This window comes from Myodes glareolus, chromosome 15 (genome assembly GCF_982192425.1).
Source record: "Myodes glareolus chromosome 15, mMyoGla1.1, whole genome shotgun sequence".
NCBI classification, from domain to species: domain Eukaryota; kingdom Metazoa; phylum Chordata; class Mammalia; order Rodentia; family Cricetidae; genus Myodes; species Myodes glareolus.
In genome coordinates, this window is record NC_142040.1 from 65,695,259 (window position 1) to 65,716,501 (window position 21,243).

The 21,243-nt window shown below is 47.3% G+C and overlaps 1 protein-coding gene across 1 annotated transcript in view; it reads left to right on the plus strand.

The window, feature by feature from the left end:
- The first annotated feature begins 250 nt into the window (after positions 1–250).
- LOC146891549 (unconventional myosin-X-like) overlaps positions 251–21,243 on the plus strand; it is a 46,247-nt gene continuing 25,254 nt past the window's right edge. The window contains exons 1-2 of the mRNA XM_085676601.2: positions 251–358; positions 11,497–11,595. Of these exons, the coding sequence (XP_085532727.1) occupies positions 260–358; positions 11,497–11,595 (198 nt within the window). The 5' untranslated portion in view covers positions 251–259. The remainder of the gene's footprint in view (positions 359–11,496; positions 11,596–21,243) is intronic.

Consider the following 21,243-nt stretch of genomic DNA (forward strand, 5'->3'; position numbering starts at 1 on the left):
CCTGGAGGTGCATTTGTGGTCCCTTGTGAGCTACTCAGCATGGGTGCTGGGAATCGAACTGGGGTCCTCTGCAAGAGCAGTAAGTGACCTTGGGCAAGCTATCTCTCCAGCCCCTGGAACAGCTCTATATAATTTATAAGATTCATGTGTCCTCACCCTGTCTACCTACTTCTCTTTCTTGCCTGGATCACGTGATTGTTTCCTTATGTAATTATTCACCAAGGAGCAGAGGCTGGGGAGGGAAGGTGCTCGGTTGGGCATGGTGTATAGCCCTGTCTGCTCAGCAGAGGGAATTACTCTCCTGTCAGACCTTCCCTGGTTCCTGACTCCTAGCAGGGAAAGGTGTCGAGGAAGGAAGGTAGGCTTGTGGGAAGTAGCTGGGAGGCTAGACCAGCTTCCACGAAGGGGAGAGCTGCGGGTATCCATCCATGCACACATAGCTTGCAGAGACATTGGGAGCGGTTTGCTCTCCGTCCTTGCTTCTTGCCCCGTCATGTTTCTGCAGGTGTGGGGCTAGGCTCAGTAATTTGGACAAGGATGACTTCTTTCAGCGTCTATTTGTTTCTTGAATTTTTTTTTTTACTTGTCTCTGTAGTTCAGACGAGTAACTGGTGTGGTGTTTTCAGGAGTTGTGAAGAAGGGATAAAAAGCAGAGCTGACTTGGCCATGGGAAGAAACCATTTGCAACCTCACACACTCCAGACTAGACACCTTGCCACGCGGCTTCCTTTTTTGTGGTTTTGATTTTGATTGGGAGTGTGGGAAGCTGATGAGGCTTTGTATCATTACCTGGGGAACACTGAGTATAGGGTACTTTATTGGTAATAATAGACCTGTTAGTAGTCTCTTTCCCACCCCCTCCTTTCCCACCCGCTTCTGTTCGTACCTGCCTGCTGTCATCTTTATGAAAATGACTTTTTCTGGTAGTGGTGATAGAGTTTGCTGCAGTCCCTGCAGGAGTGGGAAGAATGGAATGTCACGTGATCCTTGTGTACTGGAGAGCCCTCCTGTGGACCAGGCTTGGGGCAAAGAGAACTGTGTGATAATAACCGTAGGCAGACCTGACTCGTTGTCAACCATACCGAGGTGCTGGTTAACTTTTTGCCAGCAGGACATAACCTGGAGTCACCGGGGAGGAGGCGGGCGATGCCAATCAGATTGGCCCATAGACACTCTCTGAGGGGTTATCTTGAGCTGTGATCGATATGGGAGGGTCCAGCCTACTGTGAACAACACTTACAGGCAGGTGGATCTAAGCCAGCAAGAGAGCCAATCCACAGCCTTCCTCCATGGTGTCTGGTCTGGGTTCCTCCCTAAGCTTTTGCCCTGTCTTCCCTCAGTGACGGACTATTACCTGGAAATATAAACCAAAGAAACCCCACCATGAGAGCGCTGGTATTACATATGTGCGCTGCTGTGGCCCTGTTTACATGGGTTCTAGGAATGCACACTCAGGTTCTCATATCCGTGTGGCGAGAGCTTACCCCCGAGCAGTTTATTTGGGAGCCACATACTTTTGTTTTTAGGTGGGTTTCCAAGTTGTTTGTAGAACACCACCCTTTGGGGGCAAGCTGATGAGGCTGACTTCTTACAGAAATGTATGGGAGGGCCAACGAGATGTCTGTCTGTCACTGTGAAGATGCTTCCTGCCAAGCCTGAGGCTCTGAGTGTCATTCTCTGGTCACACATGGTAGAACAGAAGAATCAGCTTCTTTAAGTTGTCCTCTTACCTCCACATGACACATCATGGCGCATGCATGCCTGCATGTACACACAGACACACACATACACACAGACACACACAGACACACACACAAACACACAGACACAGAAAAATGTACTGTTTAGTAGTGTAGCATGCTGTTAACGATTTCTGTGGTCCAACCTGGAAAGTTATCAACACCTCTAGCATGGCTTCTGGGGAAGGGAATGAGATTGTGTCTCATGTTTTAAATTGTATTTTGCAATTTTAAAAATGAATTTTGATCATATTACTTTTCCTTCCCCCAACTCCTCCCTTTTCCTCCTTCACCTTCCTATCCACCCAGCTTAATGTTTTCTCTCTGTCTTTAAAACACACACACACACACACACACACACACACACTGTGGCGTATGACTTGTGGTAACTTCTGAGCATGGCGCTGCCCTAGAGTGTGGCTGTGGCTGATACACTTAGTGTCACTCTATTGGAGAAACTGGGTTTTCCCCTCTCCCAGCAGCTTTCCATTTTGAATGGCTTCCTGATTTGGGGTAGGACTTTGTGCCAACCCCTGCCTTCTCCATGCAGGGGCTTTCCCTGGATTGAATTTGTCCAGATTTTGAACATGCAACCAGTCTCTGAGTTCACATGTGTGCCTGCTCTGGTTGTGTCCGGAAAACGCTGTGTCCTTGAAGTCATCCACAACCCTGGCTCTTACAATCTTTCTGCCCCCTCTGAAGTCATCCACAACCCTGGCTCTTACAATCTTTCTGCCCCCTCTTCTGTGTAAACTCCTTAGCCTTGAGGAGTGTAATATAGTCATCCCGTTTAGGGGTAAGCTTTCCAAAGTCTCCCACTCTCCATCTCTTCCAGTTGTGGATCTGTCTCTGTGTTTGTTCCCATTTACCACAAGAAGAAGCTCCCCTAATGGGGCTGACCAATGAGCTCATCTCTGGCTATAGCAGTGTGTCATTAAGAGTCTTTTAATCGCTATGTTCACTTAGCAGAACAACAGTTACAAGTTTCTCCCCTCGGGTCTGTGACCTATCTCGTGTCTAATTATTGGCTTTATTAGCAGTGTCAGGTTCTGAAGTGGGCCCAAAATTCGAGCAAAAACTGGTTGGTTACCCTGTCACACTCATGCCACTGTTGTACCAGTGGATGTGTCTGCAGGTGGGTGGGTTGTCATTGTCCCTCACAGAGTTTGCAGGTGGAGGAGATTGGTGGTGACTTTCTCCTCCCCTAGTGTGTTACACTAGATATAGTGTGTTCTAGCTCCTTACAACATGAGAAATGCCAGCCAGTGGGGTGCAGCTTCCAGTTGTCTTTCTCCATGTTCTGTACACCAGCGGTTGCCTAAATAGAAAACAAACTCTGTCATTGCTCAACCACCACCAAACAACAGTCCAGGTTTACGATTCTTAAACCACTTATTTCCAACAGTAGCAACCATAGCCTCCCAAACTTCTCTCTCCCAACCCTCTATTGCAGTTGTCTCTGAAGTAGTGAGTGTGGGACCCTCCCTTGACTTGATCCTTGGCTTTGATCTCTCCCTTGGCCTCAGTCACAAGCCATCCAGGTGTCACTCAGAGCTAGACCATCCTTGGGTCCCGTTGAAACTTCCCTCCTTGAATGTGAGTCCATTGTTCACACATGATTACCAGCTCAGGGTCAAGTCCTGCGGCCCTGAGAAAAGGAAATGCGTCAGGAGGGGCTTTTGTGGGTCTACACCTCTGCTTGCTTTCTAAAGGGTGCTGAGGGTGTGTGAAGGCCATTGCTGCACGTCCATTCCCTGGAGTACTTGGAGGAGAGCATTTGTAGTAATTTTTGTTCTGTTTCCAGGCCCCCACTAGTGCAGAACATGGCCTTCTCATGGGAGGAGGAGGTGTCCATTGGAACCTCCTCTTGCATTTCCGGTCCCCTGGCTCCTGGCCCCGTTGGCACATTTATTCCCCATGCTCTTTTGGGATGAATGCTTATACCCTTCACTTCGCTCCGCATTCTCGCTTTAACCAAGTCTGGGCTTTCTAGGTTTTACTCTGGGGTTTGCAAGCCTTTGAGAATTGAATTAGGCTGGGTGGCGGTGACCTGCGCCTTTAATCCCAGCACTCAGGAGTCAGAGGCAGGTGGATCTCTGTGAGTCCGAGGCCAGCCTGGTCAACAGAGTGAGTTCCAAGACAGCCAAGGCTATACAGTGAAACCCTGTCTCGAAAAGAGAGGGAAAGAGAAAGGAGGGAGGGAGGACGGGGGAGAGGGAGAAAGAGAGGCATGAATTAGCACCTGAATGGATGTGCTGCCTGTGCAGTTCCAGCCGTCCTTGTGCAGATATTACAAGGTGAAGCTCGATTAAAATCAAACCCAGGCTCCACAGCAGCAGAGCACACGGCGAGAAGAGCAGAGGGAAACGGCGGCATCCCTAGGCGCCCACCAAACGGCGGCCCCCATAGCCCTTCCCGCTGCGTTTGCCACATTTTGAATTATGCTGCAGCAGGGTGGGCACCCAGCTTTAATGCTCCCGGAAACGGGATCTGCTCCGGCTGTGCTTTCCTTGGCTTCTGCTTCGTGAGATTGTTGCCATCCATAGACCTGAGACAGCGACAGAGTCCACTTCCAGAGAATTAGGTCAAGAGCGGTGAGCTGTTAACACTCAGAATTTCACGGTAGCTGTGAAGTTTCCACTCTCGAGTTATTTCTCAGCGAGGACAGCTCCTTATCAACAACGACTTGTCTAGCTCAAGATAGAAGTATTGCCGACCGTGGACTTTCTCTGCGGGAGAAAGCTGCTGTTGTGAAAGTCGTGTGTCCCTTGATGTGGGTGTCCGTAGTGAGGGACTGAAAAAGAAAAACAAAACAAAACAAACCCACCTGCTGCATTCACTCAGAATCTCTTCCCGTAGATGTGCGTGGTGGATGGAACTGGGACCTGGGAGAGAGTGTGCTGTTTAAAGCCATAGGACTAGTGTATTATCTGGATCCAGTTTCTGGAATTAGGAACAAGGATCCCCACCCCCTGCGACAGCCGGGCTTCTACACCCTGGAAGTCAGACTGATACAAACAAAACGAGGAGAAGTTTGGTTGCTGCACTGTTTATAGATCTGAATATTCAGATTAGTTTATCATGTCCATTCTAAAGTTCCATGAGTCTTGAGTAATTGGGGGTAGGGTGGGGAAACAGGTACAGTCGAGTGTACCTGAGGTAGAACTGGAACCCTGTGTGGTCCAGGATGGATCATCTCACCTTCCTTCCTTCGTATCACCAGCACCGGAGTTACGGTGTATTGTTACTTACTTTTCCTTTTTGGACAAAACACAATGTTTGAAACAACTTATAAGTGAGGGTTTATTTGGGACTTAGTGTTCTGTATTGGGCATGACACAGCATTGTAGCTGCAGATGAGGGCAAGCGGAGACGGTAGGACAGACGGATGGACGGAGGGGGAAGACACCCCCCCGGGGATGGGGACTGAACGGCAAGTTTGCTTGAAAGCCCAGCCTCAGTGATATACTTTCTCCATCAAAACACACCCCAACTGGGGTGTTCACGTCCCCGAGACTTGTATGGGGCCTCTCATTCGGATCCCTCGAGCAGCATGAGCCACCATGCCCGTTTTATATGGTGCTGAGGTGTCCAGATTTTGTGGATGCTAGGCAAGCATTCTATCATCTGAGCTACCTCACGAGCCCTCTCCTGAGTCTTTAAGAAAAAAGAAAAGAACACACCACGTATCAGAGACGAATTGCAGCTGTGGCCTGAAAGTCGCTAGCAAATCCTCATCTGGGTACCTTCCCAGGAAGGGACAGCCACCCTGACCTGGTGCTGAGGCCCGCGTGTGTTCTTGGCTTAGCATGTTCTCTGTAGTGCCTCTGTGATGAGAACAAACATTAGATTTATTCCAATCTGGAAAGAAAATAATTTTTAAAGTCAGGAGAAATAGGAACATTTTAAAGGACAGGAGTAGGCCAAAATCTTGGTGGTGCTATCCCCTGAACTTCAGGGATTAAGAATTTGGGGGCAAAGGACTTTCATTATTTCATGACTTCAGGCTTTGTACTATTACCTCATTTTGCCCCAAGGATGGGAAGGAGCCTTAGACAGTGGAAAATGAATGAGCTGGCCAGGTAGTTCCGGTAGAATTCATTGCCTGTGGATGTGTTACTGCAGTCCTTCAGGCAGTGTGCCAGGGTTAAAGGCCATTTCCCAGTGTGTGTGTGTGTGTGTGTGTGTGTGTGTGTGCTGAGTACACCTCAGGTGGTCTCCTAGGCTCCCCTGCCCCAGGCTTTGTTAACACAGAGTAGGGACTAAATGAATTCAATGTGAGGTCTTCAAAGTTTCAATGTGTAACATATGGTCTTTATACTTAGTCATTGTGGATTTTCTTTTTGGTATGTGTCTTGATTTCTCCATTGCTTAATTGTAGGGATGAGTTTGGTTTTCTACTGTAGAAGGTTAGGAATATATTTACATGCCAGTAGGAAGTATTCAAGCCGGTCAACTTTTTTTTTTTTAACAACTTAAATTGTTTGAAATGATCTTGGGTGTATCTGTACCTCTGTGCAGGACACAATTCATGTACCTTCCCTGTCTGAGATCTACCTTTCCAAAAGAAAATCTGTGACATAGAAGCCTACCATACGGAACCTTTTTGTCTGGCCTCTTCCACTTCTCACAGTGTTTCTGAGACCCATCCTTGCTGGAGAAACCACTGAACATATCAGAGATTTTGTTTTTCTTATTACCATGGAGCCATATGTAAATTTGCCATGTTTTCTCTGTTCCTGCACTAATCGGTAGACCTCTGAGATGTTTCCAGTGCTTGGCTGTTAGAAGTCACACTGCTGTAAGTTCTTGCACAGAGTCTTTGTCTCAGTCCTGTTTCCTGCGGCTGGGCTGGAAAACCTAACAACCAGGGGGAGGGGTTTACTTTGGCTCACGCAGTTCAAGGGCACAGTCAGCAGTGGTGAGGAAAGGAAGGAGCTGGAGGCAGCTGGTTACACTGTACCTGCAGCCAGGAAGCTGAGAACTCCTTACACTATTTATACAGTCTAGGACCCGAGCCAGGGCACGATGCTATCTTCCTTTACAGGGGCCTTCTGTCTTGTGAAGGCTATCAAGAGAACCACTCACAGGAGTGCCTAGAGGCCTGCCTCCTGGGTGGTTCTAGATCCTGGGTAATTACCAGTCAATATCCCCATCACAGACTTGTTTAATGCTTTTCTTCTCAGGAGGTTAGATTATCTTAGAGTTCTTCCTCTTCTCTCCTTGTCAGTGTCTAGGGGTTGGTTGGCTGGAGACTATCTATAGTAAGTCTTTGCTCATGTTCTTAAGAGACTGCCTGACTAGCTTCCAAAGTGGTTGTTCTTTCTTTCTTTCTTTCTTTCTTTCTTTCTTTCTTTCTTTCTTTCTTTCTTTCTTTCTTTTTTTTAGAGACTGAAATTTAAAGATACTTTATTTTTTTCCTTTTTTTATTATTTAAAAAAAATACCAATCCAAATTCCCACTCCCTCCTCTCCTACCAGTCCCTTCCCTCTCCCTCCACAGATCCTCCCCCCACCCCTACAACTCTAAGGGGGTGCCATGCACCCCACCCTGTGGAAAGTCCAAGGCCCTCCTTACTACGTCTAGGTTGAGCAAGGTTTACAGTGGCTGTCCTTTCTATTACTCTAGTTTCTCTGCATCTTCACCAGCATTTGGCAGAGTGTTTTTATTCTCTCCCGGAAAACACTGGTCATCGAAAGACGAATTCCTGTGAACCCCACAGAAAGGGATATGTCCCTTGCCTTTCTACAGGATTCTTCTGAAGATCGGAGGCGATGCACAGTTCTATGCAAAGGCTTCGTGTTGTAAACGTTACTGGATATTATGTTCTCAGAAGTTTTTAGCTGTTAAATTTAACGCTCACTTATCCATCTGAGATTTTAAGAGGAGAACGTGCCTGAGTTTTAGCAAAATGTATATGTTAGGATTCAGCATGGTCCGCTTGCTCATAAAGGCAATTTTTTCCCCAAATTGTGAGCTTTCTCCATATAGTAGGCTGCCTGTATTGTGTATTAAATTATCAGCCTATTTAACAATGTCAGACTATAATAGTTTACATATGGTGGGCAAAGTTTCTTCCCCGCTCAGATTTGGATGGTCTGGTAAATGTCCGCTTGTGAACTTATTAAATCCCACTGCTTGTGGGTGGCCTCTTCTAGGCCTGGGCATGTGCGTCCTGCTCTACTGCAAGGGAAGCGGGAAGACCGGGACTCCAGGGGAGCCACCAGGATCAGTCTGTGCAAGAATGCCCATTTCAGAGTTTTAGTTTGCAGTGCGGATTCTGTGGAAGTCACGGATTTATACACTTTCCAAGAACAAAGAGTGTTTCAAGTGCCTTTTCTTTCCTTCCCGTGGAAGATAACTGCTTGGTACAGATTTAGGGAACGTGGCAGACTCTGAGTTTGAAATCTCATAAAGGTTCCTATCAACAGCACTTCACACCTGTGGGAAAGACCTTTGGACACAGCTAAGCTGTGTGTTTGATCAGGGAGCGGGCAGCCAGTGTCAACACCGAGCTGGGGGAGAGAACTTCGGGAGGACCAGACTCTGTGGCTAAGGAACTGCACACAGGGTCAGAGCATGTTCCTGTGGCCTGTGGAAGTTTATATTATCCCTGGTCTTGTGTGTGTGTGTTGTGTGTGTGTGTACAGGGGTACTTGCATGTGTGTTGTATGTCTGTGTACAGGGGTGTGTGCATGTGTGTAGGGGCCAATCAATGGTCAGTGTTGTGTGTCTTCCTCAATCATTCTCTACTTTTTTTTTTTTGAAAGAGAGAGAGAGAGAGAGAGAGAGAGAGAGAGAGGCTCTCACTGAAGCTAATGCACATCAATTACTTTCTACTAGCTGGCCAGCTGCCCTGGCGCTGGAATTAGACTTATATGCCACTGTGCCTGGCTTTTCACATGCATTCCGGGGTTCTGACCTCAGGCTATCTGGCTTTCACACAAGTCCTTTACCAACTGAACCATCTCCCCAACCCCATGAGCTAGATGTATGTTAATTTGATCATGGATAATAAGATACTTCATTCTTATGAAACAGAGTTGATCAATGAGGATATAGACCTGTGAGGGTTTTTTGTTGGTGGTGGTGTTGTTGAAAGTAAATGCAGGTGAGAGTCCTGGCCGGCACTCCTGGTCCTGGGACGAATATGAAAATGAATTATTGTTTCCTATTTTAACCTTAGTGAAAAGTCTTACCGTGTATAGCCTTGGAGACATGTGTGTGTGTGTGTGTTCATCTGTGTGTTCATACATGTGCCTATGTTAATGTATGTACATATCTGTTTATGTGCATGTGTGTACATGTCTGCATGGTTGTGCATGCACGTATGTATGTATACATGTGTGGATATGTGCGTGTATGTTTGGAGATCTTTCAAAACTTTCAAGCATTGCAGTCCATAACACACAAATTAAAAGGAATAAATAAAGTCATTCAGGCACTTGGAAGCTCTTTTCTAGAATTTTGCAGTTAGAGTACTGAGTGACATTTGAGAGAACAGCCTTAGCGGCTGTCTGAGGTAAATGTTCTTTTTGGAAGCAGCTGTTTGCTAATAAAGAAATCAGGACTGACAGCCCTGGTGCCTTTCTCTCCATGCGTTCCCAGAGGCTCAGCTCAAAGTGGGGAGTCAGAGGGACATGACAGGCCTGAGGGGAAAGGAAGTTGGCCCAGTTGGCACATGTGTTCTTTAAATAGTCCTCGGGATTTAAGTCGGACACTTCATATTGGTGTTTGATGCCGCTTCCCAGCGATTTAGTGGAGGATTCCAGACCCCTGCGGATGGTGGCTAATGAACTAGAGATGGAACAAATGACTTAAAACAACCAACACGTTCAGAAAGAGGGAGGGCCTTCCATAGAGTCCTCCCCTGGGTCCCAGCAGTCACAAAGCTCCCTGGAGAGTCAAGTGTGTCATGCAGGAGGGAAGGGACTTTGTCACTCTGGCCACCGTGATCTCAAAAATGCTTAAATCTCCTGAACATGTGGCTCCTTCCCGCTGGGACCTCTGGGTTCACCTTGACTGGCCAAGCCGACTTACTCAGGGGCCCTGAAAATGGTGGTGGCAGCAAAGGCTTTTGGTCCCAACTGAAGGATCTTAAATAAGATCTCATCTGTGTGAAGGGAAGAAATAAGTCAGATTTACATCTTCCACATTATCCCTCTTAGGAATACAGAGCGAGATAAATCATATGTATGTGAAATGCATAACTTCCTACTTACAGTGATCCCCTTGTTAGGTGTACATTGCTGATGGATGATTTCTGAATGGCTTTGGCATATGAGGGTTTTTTCTTGACCCGAGTAACACATGTGTTTCTTTCGGGGGAGGGGGAGCTAATTAAATCTTTAGTTTAATATACAAAATCCCCACCTCAGCTTACTGCCCTTCCCCACTCCTTCTCCCTCATTCCCATCAGCCCCCTTTCTACTCCCTAAACGGTCATCCTTTGGGTTCTATCTCTCAGATGCACAATTTATCTTAGGGAGATAAATATCTCCAATGTGAAGTAGAAAGGTGGCGACATTAGAAATTTGAACTATTGGGGCTGAAGAGATAGCTCATACACTGTTCTCATAGAGGACCCAAGTTCAGTTCCCAGCACTCTCTTTAGGAGGCTCACAACCTCCCCCAGAACTACAGCGTCAGGGGAACTGACCCCTTCTTCTGGCCTTTGAGGGCCCATGTGCTCACATTCACGTCACTCTGCATATTTACATGGGGTTAAAAATAGAATACAATTTTTGAACAGTAGAAAGTGGAAGGGATAATGTGTGACCCCCTTGGGCCGCTGCTTAAGCCAGTGGTCATTGGTTTGGCAGGGCAATAAAAAATGGAAGTCGGATCAGTGTAAAAAATGAAATAACCCAGTCTTAAAGCATAAGCTCCGTAAGCTCCAGTTGTTTGGGCTGCAGCCTTGTAGGTGTCTAGTGAGTTCCTAGCAAAGTTCACACCAAAAGACTGTGCTTATTGAGCGGTTTAATCCCTCTTCTGAAGGTTCCTGTTGACTTGGGAATTGTAGTACAGATAGCGCCAGTGGAGTGGGCTAATGTTCCTTAAGCAGACACATGTGTGAAGCATGACCTGGGCAGGCGGGAGGCACCAGCACCGAGATAGTGGCCTGGGTAGAAGTGTGGCCCCTAACACCTACTTTCCAGGTTCAAGTCTGCTCGGTCTTAGTGTGTTGAGTACTTATCTGTAAGCCTCAGTTTCTCCTTCTGTGATGTAGGGGTGGTGATAATTCCTGTTTCCTGGGTGCCAGGGGTCAAATGAGGTCATCTGGGTGTGTCATGTGCACAGTAGGGACGTGGGATGTCATCCTCTTTGCTTTGTCTGCCTGGTGGGACTTGTTGCACCCAGGGATGGAGGAAGGTTGTAGTAGCTCTCAACCATCACCTTTTTGCTTGAATGAGAAAGACATTTGCTTTTTACACAGATTACTCTTAAAATGTTATTTATTTATATCTTTTTATGTATATGGGTATTTAGCCTGCATATGTCTCTACATTGTGTATCTGTGCCCACAGAAGCCAGAAGAGTGCATCAGATCCCCTGGAACGAAAGGTCGTGAGGTGTCACCTGCAGGGAATTGAACCTGGGTCCGCTGGAAGAGCGGCCAGCGCTCTCCTGTGTTCAGCCCTCTCGTCAGGCCCCACGTTGGCCTTTTAAAGCTCTGTAGGAGTCCTGGTGATTTTCAGAGTGGTGTTTTGTGACAGAATACCATTTGAACTCATAATTCAATTTTTTTTCTTTCCAGGGAACAAGGGTCTGGCTGAGAGAAAATGGCCAGCACTTTCCTAGTACTGTAAATTCCTGTGCAGAAGGCGTCGTGGTCTTCCAGACTGACTATGGGCAGGTAAGGACAAGTCCCCTTCACTGCCCGAAGTCTACGCCCCACAGTTTCAACCCTGGGCACCGCGAATGGTTCCCCTACACAGGCACACACATAGAACAAACACGTGCAGACTGACTCTCGTTGACTTTCCTAAATGATAAATCAGAGCCCAGGAAGGCATGGCATTCGGAATGTGTGCCTCGTGTCTGGTGGGTAGGACACCATCTTCACCAAAGGAGAGCAGCAAGCGTCCCAGCTAGTGCAGGGGGGTAGAAGGACACAGCAGTTGCTGGCTTTCCTTCCTGGATTTCTTTTCTCCCTCAGGAGTAGCTGGGCATGCAGCCCAACAGGACACTGAGATTCCAGCGTCCACTGTTGTGGGTTTGCTTCCCAACATTCTTCTAACTTGACTGATGATTCTTGACTGTGAGCTTAACAGGTGCCATCATGATGCTGGGTTAAGAGATGTGCATGCCTGCTAGACTCTATGAGCAAAACTCAAAGGATTGATGTTTAACAATTGCTTTTCTTGTCCTTAACTCTGGAAAACCTTAAGCTTCCATAGTGTCCTCTGTGTGGGCCGAATGGCAGGACCAGACACCACAGACAGTTGTTTTTCTCACAGTTCTGGAGGCTAAAAGGTCAAGGTCAAGGCTCCAGCTGATCCAGCGCCTGGAGAGAGGGTTCTACTTCCTGATTCACTATGACCTGGCATGTTATGTCTTGGGGCGTGGGAGGAATGAGGCAGCGCTCTTGATCTTTTATAGGGGCGATAATCTCATCCTGAGGACTCCACCCTCACGATACCCTTACTGCCCTGAGGCCTCACCCACTGATACCCTTGCACTGGGCATTAACTGGGGTTAAGATGCGAATGTATGGGTCGGGATAGGGAGCATGCACTAGCTCTCAGACTATAGTTTACAACAGATTGAAGTCCTGGCATGCCTGTGATGAGTCTAGGGTACTGGTATTCTGGTCCCTCTCAGAGCCCTGACCTGTGTGGTTTAGGGATCAACATGCCTTGGGTAATGGGAAATGAAAGAAGACAGACACACATACAGGAAAGTCGCGATGGACACAGGCCATGGGCTCTGATGGAGATGCTCCTACAAGCAGCCAGGAAGCTCAATGTTGACCTAGGAGGCAGGTTTGCTACTCTGGGTAGGGGGATCTCATTAGGGGAGCAGTCCCAGGCTACAGTCCTCCTTGAGGAGGAAGCTATGGATTGATCCTTCCGCACCCTTTCTGGCAAGATCAGAACTGGGGCCAAAGGAAGACATTTCCATTCCCCTGAGCCATGGGTCTGAGGTGTTGGGGTCATTAACTTGGCTGTGCTCATGTCCCCAATACACATCCCCTCAGGACTTGATCTGCTCCCCACAGATTTGAAACATGAAGTAACAGCAGCCATTTGGTTTGATGAGCTGTGGTGAAGGCTAGTTCTCTGTGGTCTAAGGTGGAAGGGCTCCCTGGCCAGCCTCAACTTCACAGGGACTGCCCACTTGGAGAACCTTTCTTGAATCCTGGATTTGTAAGCAGTCGTGACATTGGGCTGTTGTTTAGTCTTGTTCTGTCTCGTTTGGAGTCTCAGACGGACACTCATTGTTTATCAGGTAGATTTGGGATCTGGGAAAGCGGCAAAGATGCCACTTTCTAAAAGCTATCTGCAGCGTGGGCATTGCCGTTGCCCGGTTTACTTGCTTCCCCACCAGCCTCTGGTAATATATCGTGAACTGTCAGCTCAGAACTAAGTCCAGGAAATCTGCAGGAAGGAAGGAACACCTCTAAAATATTTCCTTTCCCTGACAGGACTGGTCAGTGCTTTTCTGCCTCACCATTACTGTCCAGCTTCCCTCCCACTTCCCCAGATGAGTGTGCAGTTCCTTTCAGGCCCTGCGAGCTCTGCTCTAGAGAACGTGAAAAGGGAAGACAATATTTAAATAGCATGCTATCAACATAACTGAGAGCACCATAAAATAAATTTTATTATCATTCTTTTCTTGTTCAGTTTTGTTTTGATTCCAAATCTGCTTTGCTTTTTTTTTTTAAAGTTAAAAAATAAAATCATGATGAAAACGTGTAACATGGCCTGGACAGATGGCTCGGTGGTTAAGAGCACTTGCTGCTCTTCAGAGGACCAGAATTTGGATCCCAGTACTCATGTAAGGTGGCCCACCACCACCTGTAACTCAGCTCCAGGGAATCCATTGCCCTCTTCTGACCCCCGAGCACCCACACACACATGGTATGTGCACCTACTGAAACACACATGTATGCATAAATAAAAATAAAGCATGTGACATTAACCTTGCAAGGCTTCTTCTCCATTGTACACTCCAGTAATTCCATAGATCCATATTCTGTGGCCTGTTCAAAACGTTCCTCCCACAGCATTGACACCCTAGATGCCCCCAAACACATCCTCGAATTCCTCCCTTCCACCTCAGTCTCTGGTACATCGCTTTACTTCTTCCGTCTCTGATTTGAATAAATACTTCGTGTGAGCGGCAGTGTATAGCATCTGTTCTGAGTCTGGCTTCTTCCACTCAGCACACTATCCTTCCTTTCTGCCTTGTTTCTCGTCCCAACTCACTTGTGTGGCAGCTGCTCCCCAGGTCAACACTGCCTTTCTATGCTATTGCTCCGAACTGTGCTCACAGTCTGTGCCACACGAACCCTCTGCTGGCCCTGCTGGGTAGGCGGCGGCTCTTAGTGGTGACATAGTGGGATGGGTGGCCAGACTCCGAGCAGTATTTATAGAGTGCAGGCTTAAGAAGGACTAAACCAGAATAATGTGTACCTACAGTGAAAACAACACAAAATCCTGACCTCGAAATCCGTCGTTGGTTCCTGAATGTATGATTTATGTTGTCTAGTTTGTCGCTCCAAATATAACACATATAATTAGCTTGGTGGTTTGTGTAGGAATTGCAGGGTTCCCAGTATGGGAAAAGTGAGGCACCACTCAAAGAACGGGTTCAGGCTTGGGCCAAGAACCAACAGAGGCTTGCAAAGCCGCTCACACTCCAGGTAGCTCAGGTGCTCACACCTTCAACACAAACAGAGCAAGCTGCAGGTGGGGAGCTTATAAAACTCTCAAGGCCACGTGTTCACCCCTTCCCGTGCTCTCCCAAAGGTTCCGTAGTGTCTCCTAAATGGCATCACCAACTGGGGAGACATCTTCAAAAGATTGGAGCCGGGGTGGCCGGGACATTTCTCTTTCACACCACCCCAGTGTTCTTGGACAGCAATCTCTGGACAATTTCATAAGAGGAGATTGCACAACGGGTCACCACCGTGTCTGTTTTTGTGGAGCACAGACAGCTGAGACCGTCCCCTGTGAGGGGGGCAGGCTCGCACTGAGCTTCGTCTTTTCTAGAACATTCAGGAGATGTACTGACAGTCACAAGAGCTCCCTCCAGGGAAGTGTAGAATTGAAGACTATATTCTCAATTAGATTTTTTTGCTAGGGGAGATTGAAATTTTATTGTATTATCTTTATCTAGAAAATGTCTAATTTCATTGCTCTGAAATATCTTACAGTAGTATCAGTTTACCTAATTGCCTTTTAAGGGATTGTTTGTTGTTGAATTTACTTCAGTTGACTTCATCCAGGCTATTAATCTATCTGCAAGGATTGCAATGAGTTTCTATCTGAATTACCCTTATCCTGCGTCTTCTAAGATATTTACTGGTGGAGAATATGATTACCCCAAATCTACAAGTCGGTGTCCTCTTTCATCTCCTTGTCTGTTGATTTCCAACAAGTATAATTAGATTTGGCTTAAAGGGCTAGTCTCACTTTATTACGCTGTCAGGAAAAGCCATTCGGGTGTTTGAGTTGTGTCTATTCCCTGGTAAAGACCTCTTCCCAGTCACACTGAGGACAATAGTCATGCCTCCTTAATGCCAGCTCTAACCTGACCGTTTGACCTTCGAGATTGACCTGCGGTATAGTTACTGCTGTGAGCCTAACTCTGTGCAACCTAGGACTGAGCTAATTATTGCAGTGACTTTTCATTCACGCTTGTTTTATTTTTTATTCTTTTGCTTTCTTTCTGCCCTAGCTACTTTTATGTTGCTCCACCCCTCCTGAAACTCTTTTGTCTTCCTCATGCTTATAAATGCCTTATGTGCTCTGAACATCTTGTGAACATGGGTAGCTTCTGTCCTCTTCACTCCTGCTCGCCAGTGAAGTGTCTGGGCACGCTACTGTCTGCTGGAGAGATCTTCCCCAGACCTGCAGAAGGCTGGACCCAAGCCCTGAAGCAGCACCATAGGAGGGCATCTGTCAGAGCTAGCCCTGGGAGCTGGACAACTTGAATTCAGTGGCTTTAATTCTAGGTGGTCACAAGTCAGAAGGGACCCTGCAGGTCTTTGACACTTAAGCTGAGTTGTCATCTCCGAAGCTGAGGAACACTCAGGCCTTTGACAGCCAGGAGGCTGCATTCCAGGCTTCACACGCTAGGCCAGCTGTCCAACAACGCAGCTGTCTTGGTGGCGTCTGCAGGGTGAAAGAATGAGATGTCCTGGACCAACTCCTTTCTCTGCTGGGACGGGAAGTAGAGAGCGGCAGCTGGTGCACCCACACCCCCCCCCAGGTAGCCGGAGAAGAACTGCAGGGTATTGAAGAGTGGGATGAGGGGGAGGCTTGCCAGGAAATAACTTGACTTAGGAAGCTGGAGGAAAAGGAGTTTAGGAACATCTGTGCTATCAAAGTAAAATTGTTGCAGTGTGTCATTAGGACGCCATGACTCTAAAAGCCAAATGCTGGGACAAAAAGTCAGGTTCTAGAGATCTCCTCTAGCTCAAGTGCAATTCCCCGGCCTTTTAAAATTGTGTGTGTGTGTGTGTGTGTGTGTGTGTGTGTGTGTAAAATGTAAAGTGTAAATCAGAACACATCTTACAGGATCAGTTCAGTTCTCTCTTTTCCACATTACCAGTCCTGGGGATCAAGCTCAGGTTGTCGTTACTGGCTGAGCCATCTTACCAGCCCAGGGCTCTCAGGCTGGAAAGACCACAGATAGCAGAAGTATATACAAGCATCATGGGGGGGGGCGGGGGTGCACCCTCTAAGTTCCACCCAGGAAGTGTATAAACCATCCACATTCATTCAAAGGCTCAGAATGAGATAACAATATGTCAGGGGTCTGCTTTTGTGGAAATGATTTCATTTGATAGACTCCAGAAATATATAAACTATATATTTTTCATTTCCTGGAGGTGGGATAGTTAGTAGGTACTGAGTTTTATTCTAAATCTTTCTTTCAAAGTCTGTAATATTAGGACCTAAGGGTTGCTGATCTATAAACTTGAGAAGCCACATTGAAGCGGGAGCCATTTCTAGTGACAAACACTTCCAGCCATGGTGCTGGACCAAGGAACATGGGGAGTGCCCAGTGTTGGAGATTTAGTTTGCCAAGGGCACAGCATCCTTCCTGTGTCCTTGCGTGATGCCGTTGGGCGGGCCTCCTTGATTTCTGGGACTGCTTTCTCCATTCACTTAACCGAATTTAGGGCGAGTGGATTTGTTATCCCGTTTACTTCCGGTCCTTGTCTTCCAAAGCAAGACTTTCACCCTCCCGGCCTAGCTCCATTTGTCTGAGCATCTGGGTTCCCTCTGCCTCCTACTGGGAAGGAAGGTGATGAGGTCTCTGATAGCAGCATTTACTGGCCTCAGTGAAGACTGGGTAGAATACACACACGTTAAAGAGAGAGCAGATGGCTTCTACCTTGGATCAGGGCTTTTTTTTTTTCTCCCCTGAAATTGTGACCTACTTTTCCTTTATTGGTCCACTGAACACACCTCTTCTCACCAACCCTAGGGCTTGGACTTCTTGGTCTTTTTGTCTGGACTCAGGCATTCCTCTAACCTGTACCCCTCCCTCATCTTTGCTGACGTCTGGGATTGAGTCTGCGCTTCCAGTAGCTGGGTCTTCTTGCTCCTGGGAAAGTTTGCTGTACACACAGCTCTTTCCTGTGACCACAGGCCTTACAGAGTTGGTGCTTGGGCACAAAGAGAAAGAGCTGATGTCTGCTTTCCATGACCTCTACCATTGTGCTTGGTTTGGGGCTTAAATTAGGAAATTTAGTTACTCATATTCAAAGTCATTGGGGTATCATGTTGTATTCTTGGTACCCGTGGATGTTGAAATCATCACTCAATCAATGATAAATGCTGCTTAGACCAAGCTGTAATTTACGACTGATGGAAACTCATCAGGAAACCAACCAAATCAAACCCATTCTTTGTATATGGGTATTTAAATAAAAAATATACTTTTGTTATGCATATCAGCTTGTGAGAAATGTACACAACAGCCTCATTTGGATCATAGTCAACTCAGAAATTATCTATGGGAATTAGACACAGCCTCATTTAATGCTGTGTGGGATTTCAGTAGAATAAGTAGAAAAACTTGGTTAAATTTAGGAGGTTATCTGTTTGCGAATGAGTTGCATTCCATTCCAGAAATTAATTTATAAGCCTGTTATTTGGAACAAGATTTTCCAAAGACTCGTGGTATCCATGGCTAATTGATTATCCAGTCTATCCACAAAGACCTGTTCTGGAATCTATAATGCACCAGAAAGCAGGATGATGCTAATCCTCTATTGCCTGATTCTGGCTCTAGCCATCTTCAGAGTCCTATCCCAGGATGCCTCAGTGGTGACTGGAGAAAGTCCCATTCTTCCCTTGATTGCCTCCACTCCCATAGGTAGAGACAAAAGAAAAAGAATCACCTGGAAGGTGTGTGCTTCTCCTGGTTGGTAAGAAGAAAGCCTCTTCAGGATTGGCCCTGCCTGTGGGTGAAAGGAATGGTATTTGCCTAGCAATGCCTTCCTGCTGGGACCACAGTGGTGCATTCCAGTCTATTCCTGCTGATTCCCTCCCCAAACCACCCCGCAGGGAAGGCGCTGACCAGCTGTCTTGTTTCTTCTCCTGCCTCTGTGATGAAATCCTGCCACCAAAGTGGCTTCTGGGAGGAAGGGCTTATCTCACAGTTCAAGGGGCACTGTGTCAGGGCTGTCAGAACCTGAAGTGGTTCGTTACTTGCATCCACAGTGCGGAAACAAGATTGAATGCCTGCTGCCACTCCAATCCCTTTCTCTGTTCAGTCCGGGATCCCAGTCAGGAAATACCAGCACGCACAGTGGGTGGGTCTTCCGGCCACAGGTAGTGCAGGAAAGACAACTCTCCACAGCCACGCTCAGAGCCTCCGAGTGAGTCTAGATCCTGCAAATTGATGGTTAACGCAGACCATCATACCCAGCCACCAGTGTGATGATTTCTGGAGCTGAGGCCTTTAGGAGTCCTAAGTAGGAATTGCTGTCCCTAGAAATAAAGCCCACGTGAGCTTCCTTGTCCCTTCCACCATGTTAGGACACAGAAAAAAAAAAGCACATCTATAGCACAGAAAGCGTCCCCCACCAGGTGTGGGAACTGCCACCCCACAGATGTTTATATTTCAGCACTAGCCTAGTAAGAAATGCATTTCCATTTTTGATAAGGCGTACGATGTGGTAATTCATTACAGCGACTTGAAAAGGCAGAGGCTGGCCTGTTTCTTACCCTCTCCAGCAGGCTGGATGGGAGTGCAGAGGCAGTGGTGAGCTGCCAAGGGAAAAGAGCAAGGAGCTCATGCCTCTTGGATGCCTGTCTTGCAGCTTCTTCAGGAACTCGTTACGCTGGACTAGAGCCTTTAGTTTCAGCTACCTAGTTATGCTGCCGTTGTCGACATAACAGGCATCTCAGAAATCAAACTAGTGGCCACTTCTGAGGGACTGGCCTTCCTAAAGTCCCCGGAAACTTAGTTATCTGCTTATGTGGCCATCAAGGCTGTGTATGTTATTGTACACAAAAAGATCTTGAGTTTTTAGAACTGTCGCATCCAACTTTTTTTGAATGCAGCTGTTTATATTGAAGTGGCAGATGCCAGGAAGGCAGCGTTACTTAGTGCTTGCATAATGACTCCCACGTTTGGCTGAACAGGAGCAGCGAGCATAGCCCTCATCCACACCCCAATCTTGAACAGCCTAGAAGTTGAGAATGTCTTTCAGATTTTTGAATGTTTGGAAGAAGCCAAAAGAAGACTATTTAACGGCACACTATTATGTGGAATTGAGGCTTAATACAGTTCTATTGGAACAGGATGCTGGCCGCTCCTTGGCTTGTGGTCTGCAAGGGCGTTGCCACTGCAGCAGGGCCGGGGCAGAGCTTCAAGGCCTAGGCATTTCCCTCCCTGGCTCATTGCAGAAAACCTCTGCCAGCCTCATCAGGATGATCTTGCCTTCCAATCGCTTCTGATTCGATGGTATTTGGGCTGCAGGGGCCTTCCAGTGATTCCCAGCCTGGAAAACACTGGAATCACTCGAGAGAGTGCTCTGAATGAGATTCAGGCCCACTGAGCTATTCCCATTGGCTGGCCTCCCTGCCTGGGAAGCCAGGCATCTGTTCGAGTCCAGGACTGCCAGCCAGCCTCAGTCGACCTGTGAACTCTAATAGGCTGCTAGTACATCCAGCCATTGTGACGCTGCCAGCTTTCTCTCGTTCTTTGTATTCTTTTGAGGGAAAAATGCCTTGGGCAAGAGGGTAAAGGTAGTTTGAGGCAAAACTCATGCTCCTTGGTCTGCGGACATGGCTTGGTGATTAAAGGCCCTGAAACCAAGCTGGACAGCCTGAATTTGATCCCTGTAACCCACACAGTAGGAGAGAACCCATGCTTGAAAGTAGTCCTTTGACCTACATATGTGCGCTGTGGTGCCCTTGCAGACACACACGTTACATAAAATTTCGTCAGTCAATCAATCAACCAAATAAAGAACTCCTCTTTCCTCTAACCCAGCGCTCTCAGAATTGAATGAGAATCAGAATTCCATGGGAAACTGTGGGCCAACTGGGTCCTGGGCCTCCACTGACAGTTTCTGACTCGGCAGGTCGCTAGTGGTACCTGAACACTTGGAGCCATGGATACCGCCATTTTGCAAGCCAGACCTTGGAAAGACATCTGCAGAGCATGGCAGGTTGTAGGTTTGGTACCCACCTTTCCCGCTTCTCTCTTCTTTCTCAAATCCAGGTTCTAAATAAAAATGACTGGCATCGTCTTCCTACCAAAGAAAACAAAGATGGTCACTGTCACAGGTCAAGCCCCTCTTCGCCTGCTACCGCTACAAAGGCGCCATTCTTAACACAGTGTTGGATTGAAACCACCTGAGGTCTAGAGATCAGTTTTTAATGTTAATACCTGCCAGGGACTTAGTCCGCAGCCTCCCCTATTCCCCAGGGCTGGGTGGAGAGCCACTCCCAGTAATAGCAAAAGTGGGAGAAGTCTGTGGATTCCAGCCTAACACATTTCGGAGGAAGACTTACGCCTTTTTGAAGTAATCACGAAACAGGCCAGTTGTGCGCGTAAACATCCACGAGCTGCTGCTTAAGCCTTGAGCCTCGTGCTTGTTGTTCCAGAAGAGCAGTTCAGTTGTCAGCTCACTGACTGCCACGTGAGGCCAATTTATAGTCCTCGCTTTTCAAGTGAGGTGCGAAAGCCTAAGATGGAGATAATCTCACTTTTTGGAAGCTGCCGTCAGAGCTCCCGTGGTTAGCTTTCTCTCGGCTAGGCTCTTTTGGCTTGGCGTTGTTGATTTTGAGGCGGCGACTTCCAGGGTGGC